The following is a 25,477-nucleotide window of genomic DNA, read 5'->3' as shown; positions in this document are numbered from 1 at the left end:
ATCTGTGGTCCCACCAAGAATCACCTCATTAGCATAAACTCAGGTATGGTTTAAAAGGCCTTATTATGAATAACAAAACACACTCCTTTCACCCCTATCACTCAGGAAATTGCAAGGGTTTTAGGAGCTCTGTGCCAGGAACCAGAGATGAAAGCCAAATACATATATTTCTTATTATATCACAATCATGTATATATTGAGTTTATCTAAGGGAGTAAAGTGGTTGATTTTATGCAAATAGTGACCAGAGAGAAGGCAAGGGTAAAGGAACCTTCTTAAAGACAACGGAAACACGAATGTGAGAATGGATGAGAGTAGGCAGTACTGTCATAACGTTGCTTGCTTCTCCTCCTATTACAGAAAAATGCCAGCATCCAACTGTCACCAAAACATCATAGAATGCATGTAATCCAGGTAAATTAAGAAAGTTGTTGGCCTACTTCTACTTTTACTTTGTTTATGAAAATATAGTGTAGAAAAAGAATAAAAACTGACATTCTAAATTAATACCACTAAATCTAATATCTCTCCAAATCAAAAGCATGTAATAGATTCTTTAGTTTAATAATAGGCCAATAAACAACCTGATATTGAATGTACAATTCTTTTTATTGTATTTTATATTATAAAGTATATATTATCTCCTCTTATTATATTATTTTACATGTTTGTATGAAGCAGTCAGATTACATTGAAATATATTAGCATATATCCTATCTGTGATTTTACCATCTAAAATATTCCCCCTTCTGAATGACTGTCAGATAACAATGTGTGTTCAATAAATCCTGCATACCACAAAGTTCTATTCTAGTAACTTTTGGCCTGCACATATTAGACTCTAAAATAGAATATATTGTCCATTGCAAATCTCATTTCATTTGTCTTGCCATAATGAGGGAGCAAAGTAACAAGAGGAAAGGGTACTTGAGTAAGGGGACATGATTACGGGGACACATATACATAGAGTAGGGCACAGGACAAGGGTTTGTCTACAGCGGCACATTGACACGGCAGCCAGTTTTGAAAATGATGCCCAAAAGGCCAATAGGTTGAGGTAAGGTTGAGATAACCCTCAGTATCAGGAGGTTCAATTCAAACACCAAAGGGATGGACAGTAGAAATGGATCCCCTTAGTTAAGACGTTGGACAATCACTGACTATATGGAAATATTAGGGAGCAAGCTGGCAAGAACTGGGTAGCCCCAGGCTGTGGCCGTTCCAAGCAGGACTTGAGTCATAAAGAGAAACAGTGCAAAGTGAGCCATTAAGAGAGAACAAAATGGGGGAGTTCAGAAACTCAGAGACAAAGACCTAAGGGTCTTCCCTAGATTCCAGGTCTGGCTGGCAGCAAAGGAGACACAGAATGATCAGGCTCCCAGATATAGTATCTGGGAAATAAAATTTATCTCTACTGTTTTCTTTTGCCTGAGTATGCCAGCTGGGCCTGGTGGTGGTTTTAGAGCTAATGACTGAGGAAGATCGAAAACAGAAATGAGACAGACAGGCACGAATCTCACAATGGTTTGGATTCTCCCTTAATCCCAGTAATGGTTAGAATATAGCACAAATATTCTATTGAATTCCAGTGATCATGATTCCTATAAAAATCACTATGTTACATCGGTATTATCAATACAAAATGAGGCTTTCTTCTGTGGCGTTTAAATCGAGTACCAGATATGACTTTTTAAGAGAATAGCATGAGGAATTAAATAAAAAATTTTTAAAGGTTCGACGCCGCCAAAAATCTCGGAGTAGTACAAAGCCTGGAGGTACAGATACAAACGCAGAAATCCCCCCTTCACAACACTCCTAACAACGGTCACCCAACCTATATATGAATGTCACTAAATGCCATCTCACAGCCAGCCCTTTCCAGTTTTGACAGTTTCAATTATTAAAATCTTTTCTTTACTGAAGAGAAATCTACCTCCCTCTAAGTCAAGATAGTTTACAAGGCATTCTTTTCCTTCCTTAGGTCAAATCATACAGATATAACAGGTGAGAGGTCAACCTGGTTTACCTACTGCATTTTCAAGCCTACCACAATACTGTTTTTAGCAGTATGCCTTTGTATGTCTTAAAACATCTCTTAAGAAAGTATTACCTACCTTCCAAATCTAAATGTAAATTAATGATGACAAAGGAGTATTTTATATTATAGATGTACCAAACTAACACTCTCCATAGCAAGGATGATTTTAATAAGAGCATAATATTAGACCCAACCAGTTGTCACAGCTCTTTTTCTAGAAACTCAATCGAGTTATTTTAACATTTAATTTGGCACAATCAAGTAAATCGCATGCTTAATATAAAATCTCTTTCCCTAGTAAAAACTGTATGTATGTAGAGCATCTGTTTTGAAGAAGAGAGTCGCTGTGTTTGTGTTGTGCTAGATAAATAGCCCACATGCATAATATAAATCTGGATCCAGGTATGGTATACTTGATGCGGACTTAAACACCATCAAAGCATATGAAGTATACTTTAATCAACAAAATGAAATGTACTTTTATGTCCCACCTCAGAGCAGAGAATTTCTGTCAAGCTACTACAGAGATCACAACGTGGAACTGTCCAAACTGCTGCACAGACTGGGGCAGCCTCTGCCATCCTGGCTGCGACAGGAGCTGCAGAAAGTGAGATAGCACTGAGACAACTTGAGAGCCCGTCTGCCGTGTAACATTCACCTTTCCCAAAGCTTCCAAAAGCTACCAAAAGGCTGTTTAAAAATATACCTCTTCAAATGAGAAAAAAAGAACAAAGTTCCTTCCATGTGCTGGCATGTGGATGATTAGGAAAAAACAAACAAAAAGAAAAGAAAAAAGAAAAAAAAAAAGAAAATATACCTGTTACAAGCCTTGAGGCCTATGGCCTTTCTCTCAATCCATATCTGAGCCTGTGGGATTATTGTAGACTACTGTGCACTCTTGTGGAAGTCAAGTGCAACCAATATAGGTATCAAACACAAATGCAGAATTGTTCCATTTCATAGTAATATTTACACTTTTATATATCAAGTAAGATTGTGTGTCTGTAGATTTTTAGGCCACTGTTTGCCTGTAAAATGTTTTCTTATTCTTTGATTCTATAAGTGTCCTACAAAACAAGAAGCAAAATAAACATCACAATGTAGCATAAAATGCCAAAGGCATAATACCCATGAAAATGCTTGCCAAGATATAAACCCACTGAATATTTAAAAGAATCGTAAATTAAAATTTGCGCTAGATCAGAGAGTGACAAAGTTATATATGAGGTTTACCTGCATCTCAATAAAAAGGTAAGTGCTATAGCAAAAAAAAGTGATTTTTCATACACATACTTTACTGCATTTATGTAAAAATTACTAACCTCTGTCGTAATGTAATTGTTATATTGAGATATGTTGTAAAGCCATCAAAAGGTACATGGAAACACGCTGAGTATACTAAAACGGTAAATGGTAATGTAAAGTGTACTTACTAACTCCTCTAAAAGGGAGAAATTGTAGGAGTCTTAGATATATCATTGACAATTTATCTCCTCTTTTTGAGAACTACAAAGCTATCCAACAGTCCTCACTGGTTCTACAGAAACACTTGCATAGAATGTGAGGTATGTGTCATCTCCAGAAACATACTGACTTTTAAAAGTAAACAACTTTTTAAAAATTTTCTCAAGAACAAGACCTATTAAATGAAAACTAAGCACAGTGTCTCTAGATGATATGTTATGTTATTCATATCTAATTATAGAAAAACCACATTTTTCCAGATAGTTCAAAATGAAATTGTGTAATGTAGAGATTTATTAAAAAAATTGATATATGATTTTTAATCTCATATTTCCCATGATACTTTTAATATAAGGCAGAAGAAAATAAGCCAGGGCCACATCCCATTTTCTTTAGAATATTTTGTATATTCTCTTGTGGAAGACAATAAAACATAGTTCAATATAAGGATTATCTACCAAATTAATTGGAGGGAGGTCAAAGATGAGCCAGACATGATTCCTTAACTTAAATTTTAATTGATCATATGATTAATAAAGTATTCAAAAAAGAAAAGAATCATACTTATTGTCCTATGCTTGCATTTACTTAATTTTTAAATTCACTGTACACATAAAAAAATTAAGTAGTAAAGTCCCTGCTATGATTACATAAGCTGTTATAAAACGTTATTGAAAGTATGATCAGGAGAAAAAAGATATGCAAGAAAAAGCTAAAGCCCAAATATTTTCTTTGTCATTATAATGTGCGAAACTACTCCATCAATTATTCACTAATTAGAAAACGAATTTGGAGATCCTTCCACTTACTGGAAATTTTTTAAATTACATTATAATTATTAGGTATTTTTTTAAAGTTGTATGTACCCAAATAATACACTAAGTTTTAAACAAACAAGCTAATACCCAAAAGAACTGGAGAAAGAACAGGTTTTTAAGACCTCTACTATAAAAGCAAAATCAAAGTCATTTGGACCAATATGGTAAACTCAATCTTCATGTTTACTGTGGCCTTTTTTAAAGCAGCACTTGCCCAGCACGGTAGGAAAATGAATGTAATCTTTCATCTCCGCTAATTCAAGAAAACTGGCTTAAGAGGGGCACACATGATGAGAATAAGGCCCAGCAGTTACATACAATATCATGTTTTTATTTTGACAACACTTCCACTGATTAAAAAAGAAAAGAAAAAGAAAAACTGATACATTTGTGTTTTAATGACAGGATGTGCATTTAAATTTCTAAACAAAGCTGCTCACGGCACAATTTTGTCCAGATAAACTGAGTCAGGTGCCAGCCAACCCTTTAAGATAAAAGTTAAAAAACATACTGGATGCTTGTATAATGAAAGAAAAAGGAAAAGATCATACCAAAATTTACTCATTCGGAGGACAGGCATTATGCTATCTATAGTAGCAAACCTTTGAAAGGATTTTTGACCACTCAATGTATCTTGGAGGCAACATCAAATTCTAGAGGACATACATACTTTCTAAATTAAATACTCCAGCTGGTTATTAAGATATTCTAAATGTAACATAAATACATATGAGAAAAGAATGAGAGCTAATGTGATTTAAAACTAGCTTTGTATAGAATTCCTTTTTCATTGCTTAAAATTGGAACTTCCTCAGGAAGAAATGAAATGGTTATTTCAATGTTTATAGCTATGATATTCTTGTCATTCACATTGAATGAAAATTACTGGAAACATTTTTTCTCTGAGTTTTTTAAAATAAAAAACCTAAATATAATTCTGATAGTAGCATGGTACCTCATATGTACAACAATAAACTGTGATAAGAAAATGAAGAGTTTGGGCCTGGTGATTTTAGATAATAAGTAGGTATTTGATTGTTTGTGTTTGCCTGGGACAGAGTGGGAGGTGGTTATAGAACACAGATACCACTAATATAACTCAAAATGGAGAGATGCATGGAAAACTTCCAACTAGGAAATAAGTTTATTTTTAACAATATAACTCTTCACAGATCCTTCTAATCAAATTAGCAATTTTTTTTTTAGTTCTAATAGATACGAAGCAACTCCTAGGGTCACTGCGGGATCCTAGAGTAAGAGAATAAGAGAAACACACAGCTGTTACTTAACACACTTGAGAACCTGAATAATTACAGTGTTTCTTACTCCCAGTACTCTGTTCTGCTTCCCACAAATGGGCTCCTTTCTTTAAACCTTTAAAAGTGTTAGCTAATCTCTCTTTTATTAAAAACCTATCAAAACAATCTCTGTCCCCCAAAAAACAAAAACAAAATGTGGGGGGAGTTAGCCATTTAGACACACCTTCCACAAACTTTTTTTCTCTATTCCAGCTACTTTTTTCCCTAGAAATCAGATTTTTCTCATGCTGCAATGCCCCCATCACCCCTGCCTACATGCGCCATTTGATTTCCCCACGGGTTTGTCTCCCACACACACAGTTCTCCAGTATGAAATACATTGGACTCCTCATTTTCTCTCTAAATATGTCATCCTATGTTCTGTCTACTCCAGGACCAACTGACAGTTAATAAACCAACTGCATCAACAGTAGTGGCTTATAATGACTTATAACATACTTTTCAGATATACCAGTACTGCAATTTCCAAGAGATATGTTTTAACTCAAAGTCTCTAACTAATGGGAAGGCACTGAACTGCTCATACGTTTGGTATGAAGGAATTTCTCTAATTTCAAATTACACTTTATCACTGAATTCTATTCTACCAAAGCTGACTGCTTGGTTACCACCTACAACATAGCTGCTGCCTTCTTCCTGCCTATCCCACCCCAAGCACATATCACCATCTCCAAATAGCTGGCAATCATGGAAAGAGCAATGAATACTTGTGGTGGATAATCCTTAAGAAATTATTTGTGTTGGCTAGAAATGTCTACCTTCTCTTCACTTACTATGAGCAAATTTATAAGGTCAAGCCATGTCTTTTTTTTTTTTTTTTAAGATTTTATTTATTTGTTTGACAGAGACAGACAGCCAGAGAGAGAGAACACAAGCAGGGGAGTGGTAGAGGAAGAAGCAGGCTTCCAGCGGAGGAGCCTGATGTGGGGCTCGATCCTGGAACGCCGGGATCACGCTCTGAGCCAAAGGCAGACGCTTAAGGACTGTGCCACCCAGGCGCCCCAGGTCAAGCCATGTCTTGGTCAAGCCAAGACAGTGGGACATTTACTCCATTCCCAAGAAAACCTAAACTCTACTTTGAGTATGCCACACACATATGGCCAAGCAGACCTAACAGAATTTTGGGGCCACGTCCCACCACCCAGTGCCACTACTAGTTCTTGCCATTTATTGTCCTCAAAAAACTATGAGTTCTCTATACATTCACTGCTCTTAACAAAAGTCACAAAGAATTTATTCACTTATTTTTTATTATATGAAATTTATTTTTAACCTCCCCTTGTACCTTCTTCCATTAATCCTATATCAATCTTAACCTGTGAGTTTCTATAATTTCTCAGCCTATGCCCAAAAGTTATAAATACAAAGACTAGTAAATCATGAAATTAGAACCTGCTATATTTTCACCATCCCCTTTAGAGCATCTCTTAGAGATAGGAATCATGACTAGTGTCAATATGTATTTAAGAAAGACATTTACTTGCCAGATTTAGGCAAATATCTTATTTGCCTAGCAATCCCTTTCAAGGAAGTAAAAGCAAATTTTACAAATTTATTACCAGCAGCATAAAGTCTCCAAGATATTGTTAGGAAGAATGTATTTACCCACATTTTATCATACAGAAAACTGAATTAAACTTAATGAAATGTGAAACATTTCCAAAGCACACAGGATCTGTGACAAACCTTACATAAAACTGTCTATATCAAGCTGCTTCTTGGTTATGAGGGAATAAATTAAGTACAGGAAAAGCCTGCTGTCTACATATCTGATGCCAAAATGCTCTATTTCAAATCAATAACTAAAATGGAAACCAGATCCTGCTCTTAAATATTATGCATAATTTATACAGTTGGACCAAAGAAGATTGGTCGTCTTTTCTCTATTTGGTAAATAATACTCTGAGTCTGTTTTTTTGTTTGTTTGTTTTGTTTTGTTTTTTTAGTTTCAACTACTTTAAACAGAAATGCAAGCTCAAAACATTATATACTCCTACGGTTGTAATGTATCTTTTCAGAACTTAATTTATGTCCTTAAAAGCAAACACAACTTTTTTTAAATTTTATTTTTACCTTAATTTAAATGTACTTTATTGATAAAATATGCTAACCGTCATCAGGTTATAAATAAATATAAATGTAAATAAATAAATAAAATGTAAAAATAAAATATAAGTGGATATAAATATATATATTAAAATATAAATATATGTATTTCTATAATATATAAATATATATAAAATATATATAAAAATAAAAAATAAGTGAATAAATTCTTTAAGACTTTTGTTAAGAGCAGTGAATGTATAGAGAACTCTTATAGACAGGTTTCAACAGGTCATAATCACCGATCACAAATCACCATAAGAAGTTTAACAATTATGAAAACAAATACAACATTTAAAGGTCCACAAAACCTACTATCAGAAAACAAAGTCTACTTCACATACAAATGAATATGTTCTCAAACTTTTAAGAAGTTAAAGATTATAACTTAAAAAAATAACAAAAGGCTATGAAAATACAATATTGATAAATTCTCGCTCCCATCTAGGACCAACTTGACAAAACCATATTGCTTCTATCCCCAATTTATTACAGGGATGTCATCAGTACAACCAGAGTAGCAATGAGGATAGAGCAGACTGTAGTCCAATATCTATTCTTAACTAAATACCATTGGATAGGTCACTTTTCTGTTTGGGGCCTCAATTTCTCTAGCTGTTAATGGAAGAAGTCAAATGTGATCACTGTAAACCCATTTTCTCCTTGCTTTATCATCAGTTATGGTAACATTTGACTGTCCCTCTCACATATCCTGCCACCAGGCAGGAGCCATGAATTGTCTAGGTAGTCAAGGTGCAAGCAGAAACTGGGCCTAAGTAGCTCAGCCTGTCCCTCCTCACTTCTCTTCAGAGAACACTGTGGTTTGCTTGTGGCCTGTGGTAAGATCAGCAGAAATCTGTTTAAATGTATTATTTAAAGCCACAAACATAACAAAAAGAGCTTAGAAACAAAATAAAAATATGAATATATGCTCAAAAATTAGGAGAATGAACAAGAGTATAAGTGAGAAGGGAGCGCCTGGGTGGCTCAGTCAGTTAAGTATCTCCCTTTGGCTCAGGTCATGATTCCAGGGTCCTGGGATCCAGCCCTACAATGGGCTCCCCACTCAGCAGGGAGTCTGCTTCTCCCTCTCCCTCTGCCCTTTCCCCCACTCGCGTGCTCTCTCTCTCTCAAATAAGGAAATAAATCTTTAAAAAAAAAAAGAGAGAGAAAGCATAAATGAGAAGAATAAAATAAATGAGCTAAATGTCCAATCCTTCAGTGGGAAGCCAACAGGTACTGCTTAAAGTTCACAAACCAAGAAATTAAGGTAAAAGATAATCAGAATTATGGAAATAACACAACTTGAACAGAAAAAGTAAAAGGAAATTACTTTTAATAAGTGGGACTAGATTATGGCAAGAGGGAGAAATATTTGAATTTTTATTTCCAAGTACATGTGCTATTTTTATCACAACAGCAATAATCTATCATTTAAAAAAAAAAAAAAGGCTAACAGAGGAAGAGATCTAAGCAGCAGCTGACTTCAGCATATCAGATACTGGATACTATCCAGATTAACTAAAAGTAAGACCTCTGTCCTGAGGCATAGCCTTACTTAGTACATTAATGCAGAGGTTCTAAAAGTGTAGTCTGTGAACTTCTGGCTAAGCCAAGTACCCTTCAGGGGGTCTGCAAGGTCAAAATATTTTATAATAATACTAATTTATTATATTTCTAGTCATTGTATTGGTTTTTCCCCAATTTTGTAATAGCAATAAAGGATACTCCTGGTGCTTTAACACAAATCAAGGTAAGGGACATCAATCTGTACTAACAGTCATTGTATTCTTCACCATCACACACACACTCCTTAGGAAAAAAACAAAAAAGTCAGCTGCACTTAAGAACGCCCTTGATGAAGAAGTAAGAATAATTAATATTAAATTTCAACCTTGAATACCCGTCTTTTTAATACTTGCTGTGACAAAATGTGAAGTATGCCTAGAGCACTTCTGCCACAGACTAAAGGAGATAGTTGTCTCAGGCAAAAGTATTTGAGCAACTGAGTTGCAAATTGAGCTAGATACTTTGTTTTTTTCTTATTTTTATTAAACATAAACTAAAAGAAAACTAGCTACTGTATTTGTGGAGCATCATCTTTACTTGAAAAAATGACTGACAGACAACTATGGTTATACAGACTTCAGTAACTGGCAAAGATTTTTTTTGGAAATGAACAAAGTGAGCCTGTCACTTCAAGAAAAACAAATGACTGTATTTATTGCCAATGATAAAATTTGAGCTTTCAAGTGAAAATTAAAAGTTTGTAGAACTTGTATCTGCTACTAAGAAGTTAACAGCAGACTAATATTTAAATACTTTTTGTGATGAGATTGATGGTGATATTAACAAATATTATTTTCTAATATTATATAATGAAATGTATTAACATTTGGAAGATCTGCATAACTCATTGGACCAATATTTTCCAAATGACCTATGTATGCATGAGGCTACAGAATCACTATACATGGTACATCATTATAACAGTAAAAGTTCGGGGCACCTGGGTGGCACAGCGGTTGAGCGTCTGCCTTCGGCTCAGGGTGTGATCCCGGTGTTCTGGGATCGGGCCCCACATCAGGCTCCTCGGCTATGAGCCTGCTTCTTCCTCTCCCACTCCCCCTGCTTGTGTTCCCTCTCTCACTGGCTGTCTCTATCTCTGTCAAATAAATAAATAAAATCTTTAAAAAAAAAAAAAGTAAAAGTTCAATTCTTAAGGTAAGACAAACTAATAGTTATAAGTGTAGCAGAATGTGAAAAGTTTACTGAGTTGGTTTCAAATTCTACATTACATTACAAATATCTTTTAAGAAAAATGTCACCTATCAAGTTTTAGTGTAGTATCAAGAAAAATATCCACAATAATCTGAAAAGGCTATAAATATACAGTTCCTTTTCCCAAGGACGTATTTGTGTAAGGTCAGATTGTCTTCATATACTTCAACAAAAACAATATATCAAAATAGATTGAATGCAAAAACAAATATCAGCATCCCACTGTCTTCTATTAAGCTAACCATTGAAGAGATTTGCAAAAATGTAACACAACGCCACTCGCTTTTGTTTTTTGTTTTGGAAAACAGTTATTTTTCATTGAAACTACGATCTTATAGGTTTGTTCTTGTTACTTTTAAATTAATTAACACTTTTTAATTCCTCAATTTAAATTTCTAATACAGTAAATATTGATAGATATAACCCTTATAAACAAAAACTGTTTGGAGTCCTCAATAATTTTTTAAAATGTAAAGGGATCCTCACACCAAAATGTGTGAGAGCTGCTGGCATAGGAGTTGGAAGTAACTGAATTACCAAAAGCCAAGACTTACACCATAAACAACAGACTAGATGGAAAGCCAGACTACACCACCTATCACCTTCCCATTCCACTCCCAGACTGAAGTTGTCTGGCTGGAAATTTAAAAATATTGGAAAGGGAAAAGAGAGCGTATACATGAGAATGAGTTTCTTCTCCCCCTGCTCTTCTCCTTGCCGCCAAAGTGAGTTTTGAAAATGAAAGGATGAGAGATCTGAGGATCCAAGAGTAAAGAAAGCTGTGTCCTACTTTCCATCTAAAACTCTCAAAGCAGCAAACTCCTCTATGTGCTCTGCTCACCAATGGTGTGGGAGCAAACTAGTTAAAATAGCACATGGTGTTCTAAGCATGTATGACCTAGGATGGCTCCACAGTGGCACAGGAACATAAAAGTTCCCAGTCTCTATGGAAACTGCAGAAATCACTAACAGGCCTTTTAGATCCAAAGAGACTGGGCAGCTAGAACCAGGGGGACACCTAGTGACCTGCCCAGACTGATGACTGTAGAGCATGAGAGGAACCCAGACCATGGAAGCTAGATGCCACTTACCAAAGATGGAACTCGAGAAGGTTCACCCAATGCCAGCACAGGACAGATGACAGCTGAGGCCCAGATGTCACCCTCTTACTTCATGTTCATTGTCACGACCACCTTGGGAAGAAAGGGAGAAAAGAATTCTGAATTTAACTGGGCTTTCCTAAAATAGACTTAAAAGTTCCTAGTGATGAAATATATCTTGAATGGGGACAGTTATTGAAAACTACATTCTGCACAGGTTGCGGATCATGGAATTCATACCCACTATATAAGCATTACATCCCAGGTTCAATTAGCAACAATGGAGACTCATGGAAAAAGAGGCAACAGTTAGGGCTGAGATTATTAATAGATTGATAGACACAGCCTCGGTTAAGAAGAGCTGGGGACGTGCATAGGGATGTAGTAGGCTTGAATCTACAGAAGGAACACATCTGCAGACTTTGACCCACCTCCAAAGTAATCTGTTCCATCCTGTGGTGGGCACAACCTAAGAGTCATGCCCTTGTATAATACTGCCTGGAAAGCTGGTGGAATCTCTAAAGAGGATAGTCACTCTCTTGATTAACACATCCCACCTTCACTCTGTCAAGGAATCCTAGTGGCTCTATCTTCAAGTCTATCCAAAACCTACCACTTCTCAGCAACTCCACTGCCACCCCCGTTCTGAGATAACATCATCTTTATCTTGGGTATCTTCCCCGCTTCCATCCCTGTGCCTGACAATCTACTGTCACTCAACATCCAAAAGTAACCTTCTTACAAAGTAAGTCAGAGCAATCTTCTATTAAAAATCCTGTAATCGCCCTCTTTTCCGGTCAGAGTATGACTTACATGACCTGACATCCACTGCCTTTATGACCTCAGTTCTTCTTCCCCCTCTCTCATTCAGTTGCACTGACTTCGTTGCTGACTCTTTTAAAGCCTTTGTACTGACATTTCCTCAAATGTCCACAAGGCTAACTCCTGCAATTTATTTGGGTCTTTGCTCAAATGACATCTTTTTGAAAAAGCCAACATTGATAACCTTATATATAAAATTTTCATCCTTTTTCCTCCTCCCCTCCATTCCTGATTCCCATTACCCTAATTTTATTTTTTAACATTATATTTGTGATCTCATAACTATATAATTTATCAATTTTATTATATCTGTTGTCTTCTACTCAAGTACGTTTCTCAAAGGCAGATGTATTTGTTTTCTAACATCAGTGTATCCCCACATTTATGTATCTAGTCTCTGACACATAATAGGTGTTCAATAAATATGTTGCTGAATGAATTCATCTGGCAATAAAAACTGGGAAAGGAAAAAAGGCAAAAGATGAAAATTTAAATGACTGCATATTTTCTTACATTTAAGTGCTAGAAAAAAATATACAAACCAATAAGTTTGATTAAGAAAGATATACAGTTCCCCAATCATGCAAAAATGTATAATTCTAGGGCTTTCTTCCAAAAGACAATAAACAGGGTGCCTGGGTAGCTCAGTTGGTTAAGCGTCTGCCTTTGGCTCAGGTCCTGGGATTGAGTCCCACATCAGGGTCCCTGCTCAGCGGGGAGTCTGCTTCTCCCTCTTCCTCTACCCCTCTCCCCTGCTCGTGCATGCTGTCTCTCAAATAAATAAAATGTTAAAAAAAATTTAATGACAATAAACTAATTCAGAATTTAAACAGCAATAAATTCCTAATAAAGAATTAAAATTAGCAAAATAATGTTTAAATGTAAAACAAATCTTTAAATAGTGCTATTTGCCATATTATTCTAGTAAATTATTCTAATAATAATACTAAAAAGGGGAATAGCACTAGCTCCTTTTACAAACAAACAAACAGGTTTGAAAAAGATAGATAGCTTTCCCGAGGTCCCATAAGAAGCAAAGTCAAAGATTTGAGCCCAAATTTATATTTAGCTTGTACCTAATATCATTCTTCCTCCTTTATAACACACCACCAGTTAAGAATGTGAACTCTGAGCCAGTGATACTACACTCAAATCCCAGATCTAACCTTAGATTACTTATATTATTCTCCTATACCTCAATTTACTCATCTGTTAAATGGAAATAACAATAGTATATCCTCATACAATTGCTGTGAGGATGAAATGAGTTAATAAGTATATAAGTACTCAATAAACATTAGCTATTATCATTATCATTGATTATGACCTACTGAGGCAATAATAACAACTGTTCTTTTCAGAACCTCTTGTCTGCTCATTTTGTGTAATTTTTCTTAGACCTTCTCAGTCATTACTGTCCAGTGCCCTAGAGAATGATGAGTGTTCAAAAATTCTTACTGCTTTTATCAAATTTACTGAATTCCAAGATTTCTTTCAGAATTCTTCTGATTTCTAAGACATACTGCCCATTTCCATTTACATAAATTATTATATAAATAAATGGGCTTTAAATTAGACAAATATAAAAGTCATTTCTCTGGTTCTAATTCTATTTAGTTGTCTATAAATTCATTCAGAATTTTAAAATAACTACTAAAATATCTAATATGTTACTTTGAGTACTCTTATCATCTTAAGTCTTTTATTTCACCATATAGATATATATATAGATATATATATATACATATATATATATACATATATATATAAATGTGTATCACACACCACCTTTTTTTTCTTTGTTTGTTTCTTAAATTCCACATGAGTGAAATCATAGTTTTTGTCTCTCTGACTCATTGCACTCAGTATTATACCCTCTAGATCCACCCATGTTGTTGATAATGGCAAGATTTCATTTTTTTATGGCTGAATAACACTCCATTATATTATATATATATATATATATCTTCTTTATCCATTCATTCATATTTTTAGCTATTATAAATAATGCTGCAGTAAACATAGGGGTGCACATGTCTTTTTGAATTAGTGTTTTTATTTCTTATGGGTTAATGCTCAGTAGTGGAATTACTAGATCATATGGTAATTCTATTTTTAATTTTTTGAGGAACTTCCATACTGTTTTCCATAGTGGCTGCACCAATTTGCCTTCCCAACAACAGTGCATGAGTGTTCCTTTTTCTCCACATCCCCACCAACATTTGCTATTTCTTGCATCTTTTTATTTTAGCCATTCTGACAGGTGTGAGGGGATACATCATTGTGGCTTTAATTTGCATTTCTCTGATGATTAGTGATGTTGAGCATCTTTTCATGTGTCTATTGGCCATCTGTATGTCCTCTTTGGACAAATGTCTATTCAGGTCCTCTGCTCATTTTTTATGAGATTATTTTTTGGTGTTGAGTTGTATAAGTTCCTTATATATTTTGGATATTTATCCCTACTCAGATATATCATTTGCAAATATCTTTTCCCATTCAGTAGGTTGCCTTTTTGTTTTATTGATGGTTTCCTTCACTGTGCAAAAGCATTTTAATTTGGTATAGTCCCAGTACTTTAATTTTGCTTTTGTTGCCCTTGTCTGGAGACATATCTAGAAAAGTGTTTCTATGTCCAATGTCAAAGAAATTACTGTCTGTTTTCTTCTAGGAGTTTTATGGTTTCAGGTCTCACATTTAGGTCTTTTATCTATTTTGAGTTTATCTTTGTGCCTGATGTAAGAAAGTGGTCTAGCTTTTTTCTTTTGCACGTAGCTGTCCAGATTTCCCAATACCATTTATTGAAAAGACTGTCTTTTTCCCATTGCATATTCATGCCTCCTTTGTCACAGATTACTTGACCATAAAAGCCTGGGTTTATTCCTGGGCTCTCTATTCTGTTCCATTGATCTATGTTGTCTGTTTTTTTGGCCAGCACCATACTGATTTGATTACTACAGCTCTGTAGGATATATTGAAATCTGGGATTGTGATAACTCCAGTTTTGTTCATCTTTTTCAAGATTGCTTTGGCTATGTGAAGTCTTTTGTGGTTTCATACAAATTTTACGATACTTGTTCTAGTTCTGTGAAAAATGCTGTTAGTATTTTCATAGGGATTGTATTAAATCTGTAGACTGCTTTCAGTAGAATGGATATTTTAATAATATTGGTTCTCCCAATTCACAAGCATGGAATAGCTTCCATTTGTTTGTGTCATCTTCAATTTCTTATATCAATGTTTTATAGTTTAAGGATTTTACTTTTTAAAAAAGGAATGCTAAAATTTTCCTAGATTCAGCTCAAATTAAAATTTTTCAGAGAGAATTATACAAGTCTTGCCATTTGTTTGAGAATCAAATAGAAATTCATTACTATAGTCCTCACTATCTAATGAAGAATATAAACTTCTAATACCAAGATTGTGAAGACAGTGAAGATCTATTACAATTACAAATATTGACTTATAAGGATCAGTTTCAAAGTCTGTCATAAAATTTTCTCTGTGAAATGATTTCCCTTGTAAGATTTATAATATATCCCCATATGGGGGGGGGGGGGCTCAATTAAAAGTTTTTGGCAAAGACAGAGGTAAGGTTCTGTACCCAGGACCAAAAAAACACTTTTTGTTTTTGTTTTAAAATACAAACCTATAATTCATTTTTCCTTTTGAACACTGTGTATAATTTCCCAGAAAATTTTTTTTCACTTTTATCATGCCAGCTTCCTCATTCAACAAGCATTCATTGAGCATGTACCATGAACCAAGTACTGCTATAGCTAAGATTAATATGATTATATGCTTGTCCTCCGGTAGGTAGAGTGGGCAGAAATATTTTATTCCTCCAACAAAATCACTGTCTACTTCGATACACTCCAATTTAAAATATGTATAAAATTAAATACTTCAGACAATAGGAAATGAATTAAATCTTTACCAGATAAATTTAATATTTTTAAAAACCTATACATCAAGTTCAAATATAAAGAAAGGTCTGCGGATTTCAATCATATTCTTAGAACCTATATCTAGGGGAAAGTTGTTCCTTTCTAGTAGAATATTTACTATGAGTAACTATCAATATTTACTATGAATATTATATAAAACTGGAGTCCAGAGGGTAGCTTAGTAGACCCATTGTATATGATGACATTTTCATGCTATTAGCTACACATTCACTTATACATTCATGCACAATAATAAATGAATGTGCTTAAGTTAAAACCTTCTAGGGTTTTAACACAGATCTAAATAATAGGCTAATAGAGCCACCTAGTGGCACCTTATAAATATTGGTTGCTTCTTAAAATTTTCATTCCGTTAAGTTTATATAAACATAAGCTTATCTTTTCACTAACATAGATATTTATAATTATTTATAATAATTTATAATTATAATTTATGATTATTATGGATGATGGATCATAAAAATTTTGGGTCTGAGGAGTGCCTGGGTGGCTCAGTCGGTGAAGCATCTGACTCGATTTCGGATCAGGTCATGATCTCAGGGTCGTGAGATCAAGCCCCACATCAGGCTCCACACTCAGCTCAGAGTTTCTTTCTCTCCCTCTCTCTCTGCTTGTTTCCCTGCTCATGTGCACTTGCTCTCTCTCTCTCTCTCTCTCAGTCTTCCTCTCTAATAAATACATAAAATCTTTGAAAAAAATGGGGGCCTAAGTACTAAACTAACTGTTTGACATCATGAAACATCTATGAAGTGTATTATAGGAGAAAATAAAGAAAAAGAAAAAGAATTTTAGCAAGTGATTACTAAATTTTCAAATTGCTTTAATATGTGTAGTATAGCTTGCATTAGATATTTTATATAGTTTATATTCTAAAACAGTAATAAGACCTTCCATTTTAATGTACTATATTGCTATATTATTACACAATTCATCTTTTGCATAAATGCATGAAAGCCCCCCAAAAAAGGCCTCATTAGTAAATAGCTTAAACCAAAGATCAAGGATCACAAGCCACCTGAGAAGGGAAGAAAGAAAAAGTTGAGCTTTGAGATTTTAAATATTTAATGAAATACACATACAACATCTTCTCACTGACGTGCATTTCTACAACCAAGCAAAGCAATCACTCTTGAGGTGATGAAGGCCAATTTAACATCAGAGAACTGGGCAACTCCACAACTTGTCATGTTAAACAATAAAGGGCTCAGTACGTTGCTTGCTAAACTTCCCAATAAATATACGTTATAGATGTTTCATATAGATGTTTCATATAGATGTTCCTTTGACCCACCATTACCTCAAAATTCATTAATCTGACTCACATTTTCAGTGTCCCGCACTATTCTAATGTGTTATCATGACTCCTTATCTAGTTTAAATTACATGGAAAATCAGTATGATCACTCCCTACATACATTCCCCTTTCTACCACTCACCTTGTTTACTTTCTTGGCAAACCTCAACCTTAGTTAGTTCCAACTCTTCATCAGCTTTACACCAATACCTATGCAGCCAAGCTTGGTGTGGAGAAAATATACAATCATGCTAATATTTTAATTTAAATGAGCTTAAATTCATTATGAGAACTCAAGTGGCTCCTGAATGTGGCCCAGGAATCCTACATTTCCTAGTCTACTCACACTATCTCCTAACTATACCTTCACCTCTCTCCTCAAATATCCAACACTCCCTCCCCCCCCCAATTTCTCAGTTGATGACCTTACTTTCTATTACTGTAGAGATATTAAAAAAGAATATTCAAAAGTTAACACCACCACATCATTTACCTACTAGCATCTATGCCCATATACTCCTGTTTCTGCAGATGAACTGCTTGAACCACCATCTTAGGCCAAATCCTACTTTGTGCATAAGATTCCACGAGCAATTGAAAGAAGTTCACCAAATCTCTCCTACACCACCAATTTTCCATTTCCACTGGATCTTTCCCATCAGAATACAAACATGCTTTACTTTCTCCTATGCTCAAGAAATAACCCACTAGTCTCTTTCCTTTAAAATTCAAGTATAATTAACAGTGTTATATTAGTTTCAGGTGTATAATAGGATTAAACAATTCTATGCCTTTCTCAGTACTCATCAAGATAAATGTACTCTTAATCCCCTTTATTTGTTTAACCCATCCCCCCCCACCAATGTCCCATCTGGCAACTACCAGTTTGTTTTCCGTATTTAAGAGTCTGTTTCTTGGTTTGTCTTTTTTTTGTCTGTTTGTTTTGTTTCTTAAACTCCATATATGAGTGAAATCATATAGTTTTTGTCTTGCTCTGAGTCATTACACTTAGGATTATACTCTCTAGATCCACCCATGTTGTTGATAATGGCAGGATTTCATTCTTTTATAGCTAAGTAACACTCCATTGTATATATATATATATATACCACCTCTTCTTTATCCATTCATCTATTGATGAGCACTTGGCGGTTGGTTTTCATATTTTAACTATTGTAAATAATGCTGCAATCAACAGGGGTGCATATTATCTTTTTGAATTAGTGTTTTTATTTCCTATGGGTTAATGCCCAGGAGTGGAATTACCAGATCATACAGTAATTCTATTTTTAATTTTTTGAGGTACTTCCATACTGTTTTCCACAGTGGCTGAACCAATTTGCCTTCCCAACAACAGTGCACGAGTGTTCCTTTTTCTCCAATCCTCACCAACACTTGTTATTTCTTGTGTTTTGTTTTTTTTTTTTAATTTTAGCCATTCTGACAGGCGTGAGGGGATATATCATTGTGGCTTTAATTTGCATTTCTCTGATGACTAGTGATGTTGAGCATCTTTTCATGTGTCTGTTGACCATCTGTCTGTCTTCTTTAGACAAATGTCTATTCAGGTCCTCTGCCCATTTTTTATGGGATTACTTGTTTTTTTGGCATTGAATTGTATAAATTCTTTATATATTTTGGATATTTACCCCTATTCAGATACACCATTTGCAAATACCTTTTCCTATTCAGTAGGTTGCCTTTTGTTTTGTTGGTGGTTTCCTTCACTGTGTAAAACCTTTTTATTTTGGTATAGTTCCAATACTTTAATTTTTTTTGTTGCCCTTGCCTGAGGAGACATATTTAGAAAAGTGTTTCTATGGTCAAAGGAATTACTGTCTATGTTTTCTTCTAGGAGTTTTATGGTTTCATGTCTCATATTTAGGTCTTTAATCCATTTTGAATTTATTTTTGTGTATGGTATAAGAAAGAAATCCAGTATTCCCAGCACCATTTACTGAACAGACTGTCTTTCACCCATTGTACATCTTGCCTCCTTTGTCTAAGATTAATTGACCATAAAAATGTGAGTTTATTTCTGAACTCTGTTCTGTCCTATTGATCTATGTGTCTCTTTTTGTGCCAGTACCATACTGTTTTGATTACTATAGCTTTGTAGTAAATCTTGAAATCTGGGATTGTGACATCTCCAGAAAAAAAAAAAAATAGTAATAATCCACACTTGATCCCACATCCCTTTCCAGATACTGCTCCGTTTCTCCTCCTTTTTCTAGCATAACTCTGCAAATGGGTTACCCAAATCCATGGTCTCCAATTCTCTTCCCATTCTCTCTGAAGCTGTTCTCAACAAGGTCCCAAATGACCTCCATATTGCTAAATCCAATGGTGATTTCTCAACTTCTATCTTACTTATACCATGAACAGTTGATCACTCTCTCTTATTTGAAAAACTTTCTTCTTGACTTTCAGGATACCACACTCCAATTGCTCTCCTCCTTACCTCATTTCTCAATACCCTTTGCTGGTTCCTACTAAGTTTCCCAGTAGATAAATGTTAAGAATGCACAAGGGCTCAGTCTTTGATCCTATTTTCTATCCATCCTTTAATCCCTTGTTATTAGCATCCAATCTCATGGCTTTAAGTGCCTTCTAGACTTTAACAGCTCCCAACCCAGACCTCTCCCCAGAACTCCATACTCATATATTAAATTCCATACTCCAAAATTCTACTCAGATGTCTAAAAGATATATCAAACTTAACATGTACAAAACTGTGCTCCTGAGTATTACTTCCCCAAAACCCACTCTTGAAGTCATCCCCATCTCAGCAAATATTCAAAAAAAAACCTTGAGCTATTTTTCTCATATTCTGTATCCCTTTCTCTTAAGACCTATACCAATCATCAAATTTCATCAACTCTATCATAAAAATATATCCAGAACTGAATCATTTATTTCCTCAACTGGGATCACACTCTCTCTCATCACCATTCTCTCATCTGTATCATTACACTAGCCTAACTGGTTTCCCTGCTCAAACCCTACCCTAGACATTGTGTGTCTTCTCAATAGATCTTTAAGAAAAAAAAAATGTAAATCCTAAGTCAGATCATGTCCCTCCTCTACTCAAAACTCTCCAAAAGCTACTAAGTTCACTCTAAAAAAACAAAAACAAAAACTAAAAATCATTTAATGATTCATATGGCCCTAAGAAATCTATTACCTTTCTAACTTCACTTGCTAGTTGGTTACCCCACTCCAGCGAAACTGGTCTCATTTTTGTTCCTTGAACATGTCATATATATGAGTTATCAATTGCTGAATAACAAATTGTTCCTAAATGTACTCACTTAAAACAATATTATCTGGTTTAGCTGGATTCTCTGCGTCAGTGTCTCTTACACACTGCACTGTAATCCACATCTAGGGCTGTGGTCATCTCAAGGCTCAAATGGTTCAAGATCCACTTCCAATCTCACTTACGTGGTTGTTGACAAGATTCAGTTCCTCAGGGGCTACTGGTCTGACAGCCTCTGTTCCTTACTGGATGTTGGCCTGAGACCACTCTCTGTTCCTTGCCACATAGCTCTATCAGAGCAAGCAATCCAAAAGACAAGAGAAGAAATGGTAGCAAGAAACAATTCATTCGTTTATAACATAATCTCAGAAGCGACATCTCATCACTTTGCCACTCAAGGGAAGGGAATTACATAAGGAAGGGAGTAACATGATGTGGCAATCACTGGGAGTCTTGTAAAAGGCTACCACAACAGGTATGGTGCCATTCAGGAAGCACTGGATACTTAGAATATTCTTCTTCCGGGGCCACCTGTGGCTTGGTTGGTTAAGTGTCCGAATCTTGGTTTTGGCTCAAGTGGTGATCTTAGAGTGGTGGGATCAAGCCCCACATCTGGCTCCACACTCAGCACGGAGTCTGCTTGAGATTCTCTCTCCCCCTCTGCCCCTTCCCCCACTCACGTTCTCTCTCTCTAACATAAATAAACCTTAAAAAAAAAAATTCTGCTCTCAGATATCTGCATGTTTTATTCCTTCACCTTCAAGTCTTTTTGATCTAATGTCACCTTTTCAAGATCTGCTTGGATGCTTTTTTTAAAAATTGTAATTCTTATCCTCACTGCAAACATTTCTCATCCCCTTCTTTTTCTCCATAGCACTTACTGACTCTAAATTTTCATATAATTTGCTCATTGTGGTTGATTTCTATTTTGTTAACTTAGCTAAGCTAGTACTGTAGTTCCATTTTCTTGCCCTGAATAGTTTCAGCTTAGCGTGGGCCACAAGAGACATTTTGCATAGTAGCTGGAAGTGAAACAGCAGTCATATACTTTCACACTTGGAAGGTCAGTTCAGGGCATGAGGCAATGTTACGGATTATGCAAGTTGTCACTTAATCTGCTAGCTCATTTTGTCCACGCAGGGCTGCAGACAGGTCTGTATCTTCTTCAACTCCTGACAGATCCCGTTTCAACTTCTGCAACTTGTGGGTTCTGTGATAAACGACCAGCTTCTCCTACAGATCACCTCTCTCTTCAAAGTTGAACCCTTGGAACCAGGGAGAAATCAATACAGATTCCACTCCCTTCTCATGAATTCCAGTTCATCCTTGCAGTTGCCAGTTTTCCTTGCTTCCTCCCCTTGACAGCGGTGATTGACCTTACACCAGATACATCAATATCGATATCAATATCCTAGTAGTTCTGCTCCTCTGATATAACTCTAGTACTCTTATGTCAGTTTTGTACCACTAAAATATAAACTCCATGAGTAAGAAACTGCCCCAACACCAAGAACAAGGTCCGGCATATAGCAGAAAACCATATGGTAGGAACATTAAACATTTAGTGATGAACAATTTTTAAAAACAAAGGCACAAAGAATAAATATTAAGGAAGGCAAGAAAGGGAAGAGACCAATATTCACTGATGTTTTAGAAGAAAGATTCCTGTAAAAAATAATTTAGAACTGAGATGTAGGGATGCCTGGGTGGCTCAGTGCGTTAAACGTCTGCCTTCAGCTCAGGTGATGATCCCAGGATCCTGGGATTGAGTCCTGCATTGGGCTCCTTGCTCAGTGGGAAGCCTGCTTCCCCCTCTGCCTGCGACTCCCCCTTCTTGTGCTCCCTTTCTCTCTGACAAATAAATAAAATCTTTTTTAAAAATTATAAAAAGAAAAAGAACTGAGATGTGTCTTAATGGATGGGTAGGAAAAATGGGAAATATAGGTATAAAATAGCATGAACAAAACTAGGAATGAGCATGCTAAGTGTAACGTTACAATACGTCCAAAGATTAGACATTTAACCTGATAATCAGTAGGAAGCTATTACAATTTCTGTAGCAAGGGACTAACCTGAAGAAAATGGCATTTCAGGAAATTTAATCTTTCAAAAATATACTCAGTCAATTGGAAAGGAGTAATTAGAAAAGAAAGAAGATAGTTCAAGACATGTTGTCTTAGGTTAGTCCTAGATTATGATAATAGAGAATAGGAGAGGAAAAGATAAATCTAAAAATAATTGTCAAGAAAGTGATAAGGTGGCAACTGCATTAATCACTAGTGCTATTCACTGATATTTCTGATTCTTACCCTTCTAAGCACATAGTAGGATTCCATTTCCCCACCCTTTTGAAGTTAGATGTAGCCATGAAACTTGTTTTTGTCCATGCAGTATGAAGCAATGTGAAGACTCTCATTTAAGAAGGAAGCGTTTAAAAACATGTATGTGATTCTCTATCTTCCCATCTCCCTTTCTGTTGCCTAGGAACATTACAAATGGTGAAGGCCTCATTTGCCCGAGTCTCTAAAATGGACAAGAACACGACAAGAAATACCTGTTGTTTTAGGCAGCAAAGATTTTAGATAGTTTGTAACTGCAACACAACCTCACCCATTCTTACTGTGGCAGTTTTAACTTGTGTCAACAAATTTTTATATTCCCTTTAAGAGATGGAGTTTACTTTCTCTCCCTTTTTGTGTGAGCTGGAATTAATAACTTACTTCTAGCAAGTGATACCATGTTAACTTCTCAGACTAGATCATAAAATCATTGGTACTTCCTCTCTTGGATCACTCACTTGGGGAGAAGCCAGCTGCCATATCATGAGGACACTTCAGCAGCCTAATAGAAATCCACGAGCTGAGGATGAGACCTCCTGCCAACAATTAACATTAACTTGCCAAGCTTGTAAGCAAGCCACCTTGGAAGAGGATCCTGCAGCTTCAGTCAATATCCTGACCATAACCCCATGAGATACACTAAGACAGGCTGCTCTAGGATTCTTGATCCACAAAAATTTTGTGAGATAATAAATGCTTATCATTTTAATCCATGATGCTTAGGCTAATTTGAAACACAGCAATAGATAACTAATACATTGACTAATACAGAAATATATAAAAATTGAAAAGAAGGATAGGGATAAATCAAAGCTGACCCCTAGGCTTTGAATTTTGAATAATTTGGTGATACCACTGATTATAAGTTACTCAATTCCATTGGAGTTTTGAGGCAAGGGCCTTGTCTACTCAATAAACATTTGACAGAGTCTTGTAGATGTTTAACTGAACAAAGTGTTCAGAACCAAAAAGGATATTCCAGTAGAAATAGGGAGAACTCTCATCTCCTCTCTTCTAGACACTGTAGTTTTATTACAATTTTCTTAGCACTATCACATTGCTAGTACAAACCAACTGCAAGTTTAGGTTCCCTGAGTATCTTAAGATGAAAATATGTCCACAGGCCATTTTCTGATATTTTTCTCCCACTCGTTTCAACATTCATGAGAGATGTGCAGTTGTGTTAATTTTGCTTCTCTGATGATTACTATAGTTCCTATACCAAAACCACAAAAGAAAAAAGGAAATAGGGTAGGGAGAAGTAGCATAGTTGAAGAATGAATATTCTATAATGAACTGTTTCATTTAGGCTATCAAATGCAGACCAAAGCATTGTCCCACCATCATTTAATGAGTTCTAAAAACTTACCTTGCATTCTACCTTAAAAATCCTTAAATCAACCTTTACTTACAATAAATTTTTTAATTCTATATATTACCACATAATGTCTACTGAGTATTCTAAGTCTCGAAGATTTGGCTTAAACAGTGGCTAAATTCATTAGGTTTCATCTCAAATGCCTACAAATTGAGAAATATCACCATCTCAGCCACAAATTTCACACTAACAGTATATAGAAACCATCACTAAAGCACAACTTGTCTTAAAAACAAAAATAAAAGACTATAAAGTTATGATTGCTTTTTTATTAAGCTTTATTTTTAAAATAGTTTTAGGTTTACAGAAAAGTTGAAAAAATGGTACACAGGAGTAGCCCTCATCCAATTTCCCCTACTGTTAACATCTTACAATACCATATACATCTGTCACAACTAAGAAGCCAACATTGGCACATTAACTAAATTTCACACTTTATTCAGGTATCACTAGTTTTCCGTTAATGTCCTTTTTCTGCTTGAGGTTCCCAGCCAGGGTACCACATTACGTTTAGGCATTATGTGTCATCTCCTCTGGTGTGACAGTTTCAAAGACTTTTCTTGTTTTTTAAGACCACGACAATTTTGAGTACTGGTTAGGTAACTTGAAGACTGTCCATCAATTTGATTTTCTCTGATATTTTTTCTCATGGTTTGACCAGGGTTAGGGCTTTGAGGAAGAATATTGCAAAGGAGGTGAAATGTTTTCATCACATCTTATCAAGGTATACACTATCATTATGACTTCTCACTCATGTTACTATTGATCACCTGGTCTAGGTAGTGTTTGCT

General features: G+C 35.4%; 1 protein-coding gene across 8 annotated transcripts in view; it reads left to right on the top strand.

The window, feature by feature from the left end:
- NDST3 (N-deacetylase and N-sulfotransferase 3) overlaps positions 1-5,295 on the top strand; it is a 190,403-nt gene extending 185,108 nt beyond the window's left edge. For 6 of the 8 annotated variants that reach the window (XM_034671411.1, XM_034671412.1, XM_034671406.1 and 3 more), the window contains 2 exons: positions 361-414; positions 2,535-5,295. In XM_034671411.1, the coding sequence (XP_034527302.1) occupies positions 361-414; positions 2,535-2,654 (174 nt within the window). In that variant the 3' untranslated portion in view covers positions 2,655-5,295. The remainder of the gene's footprint in view (positions 1-360; positions 415-2,534) is intronic. The other 2 variants (XM_002918488.4, XM_034671410.1) reach the window with 1 other exon arrangement.
- Positions 5,296-25,477: the final 20,182 nt, after the last annotated feature.

This window comes from Ailuropoda melanoleuca, chromosome 11 (genome assembly GCF_002007445.2).
Source record: "Ailuropoda melanoleuca isolate Jingjing chromosome 11, ASM200744v2, whole genome shotgun sequence".
Lineage (NCBI taxonomy): Eukaryota > Metazoa > Chordata > Mammalia > Carnivora > Ursidae > Ailuropoda > Ailuropoda melanoleuca.
Note: the sequence above shows the minus strand (reverse complement) of the source record. Positions and strands in the feature narration are given on the sequence as shown.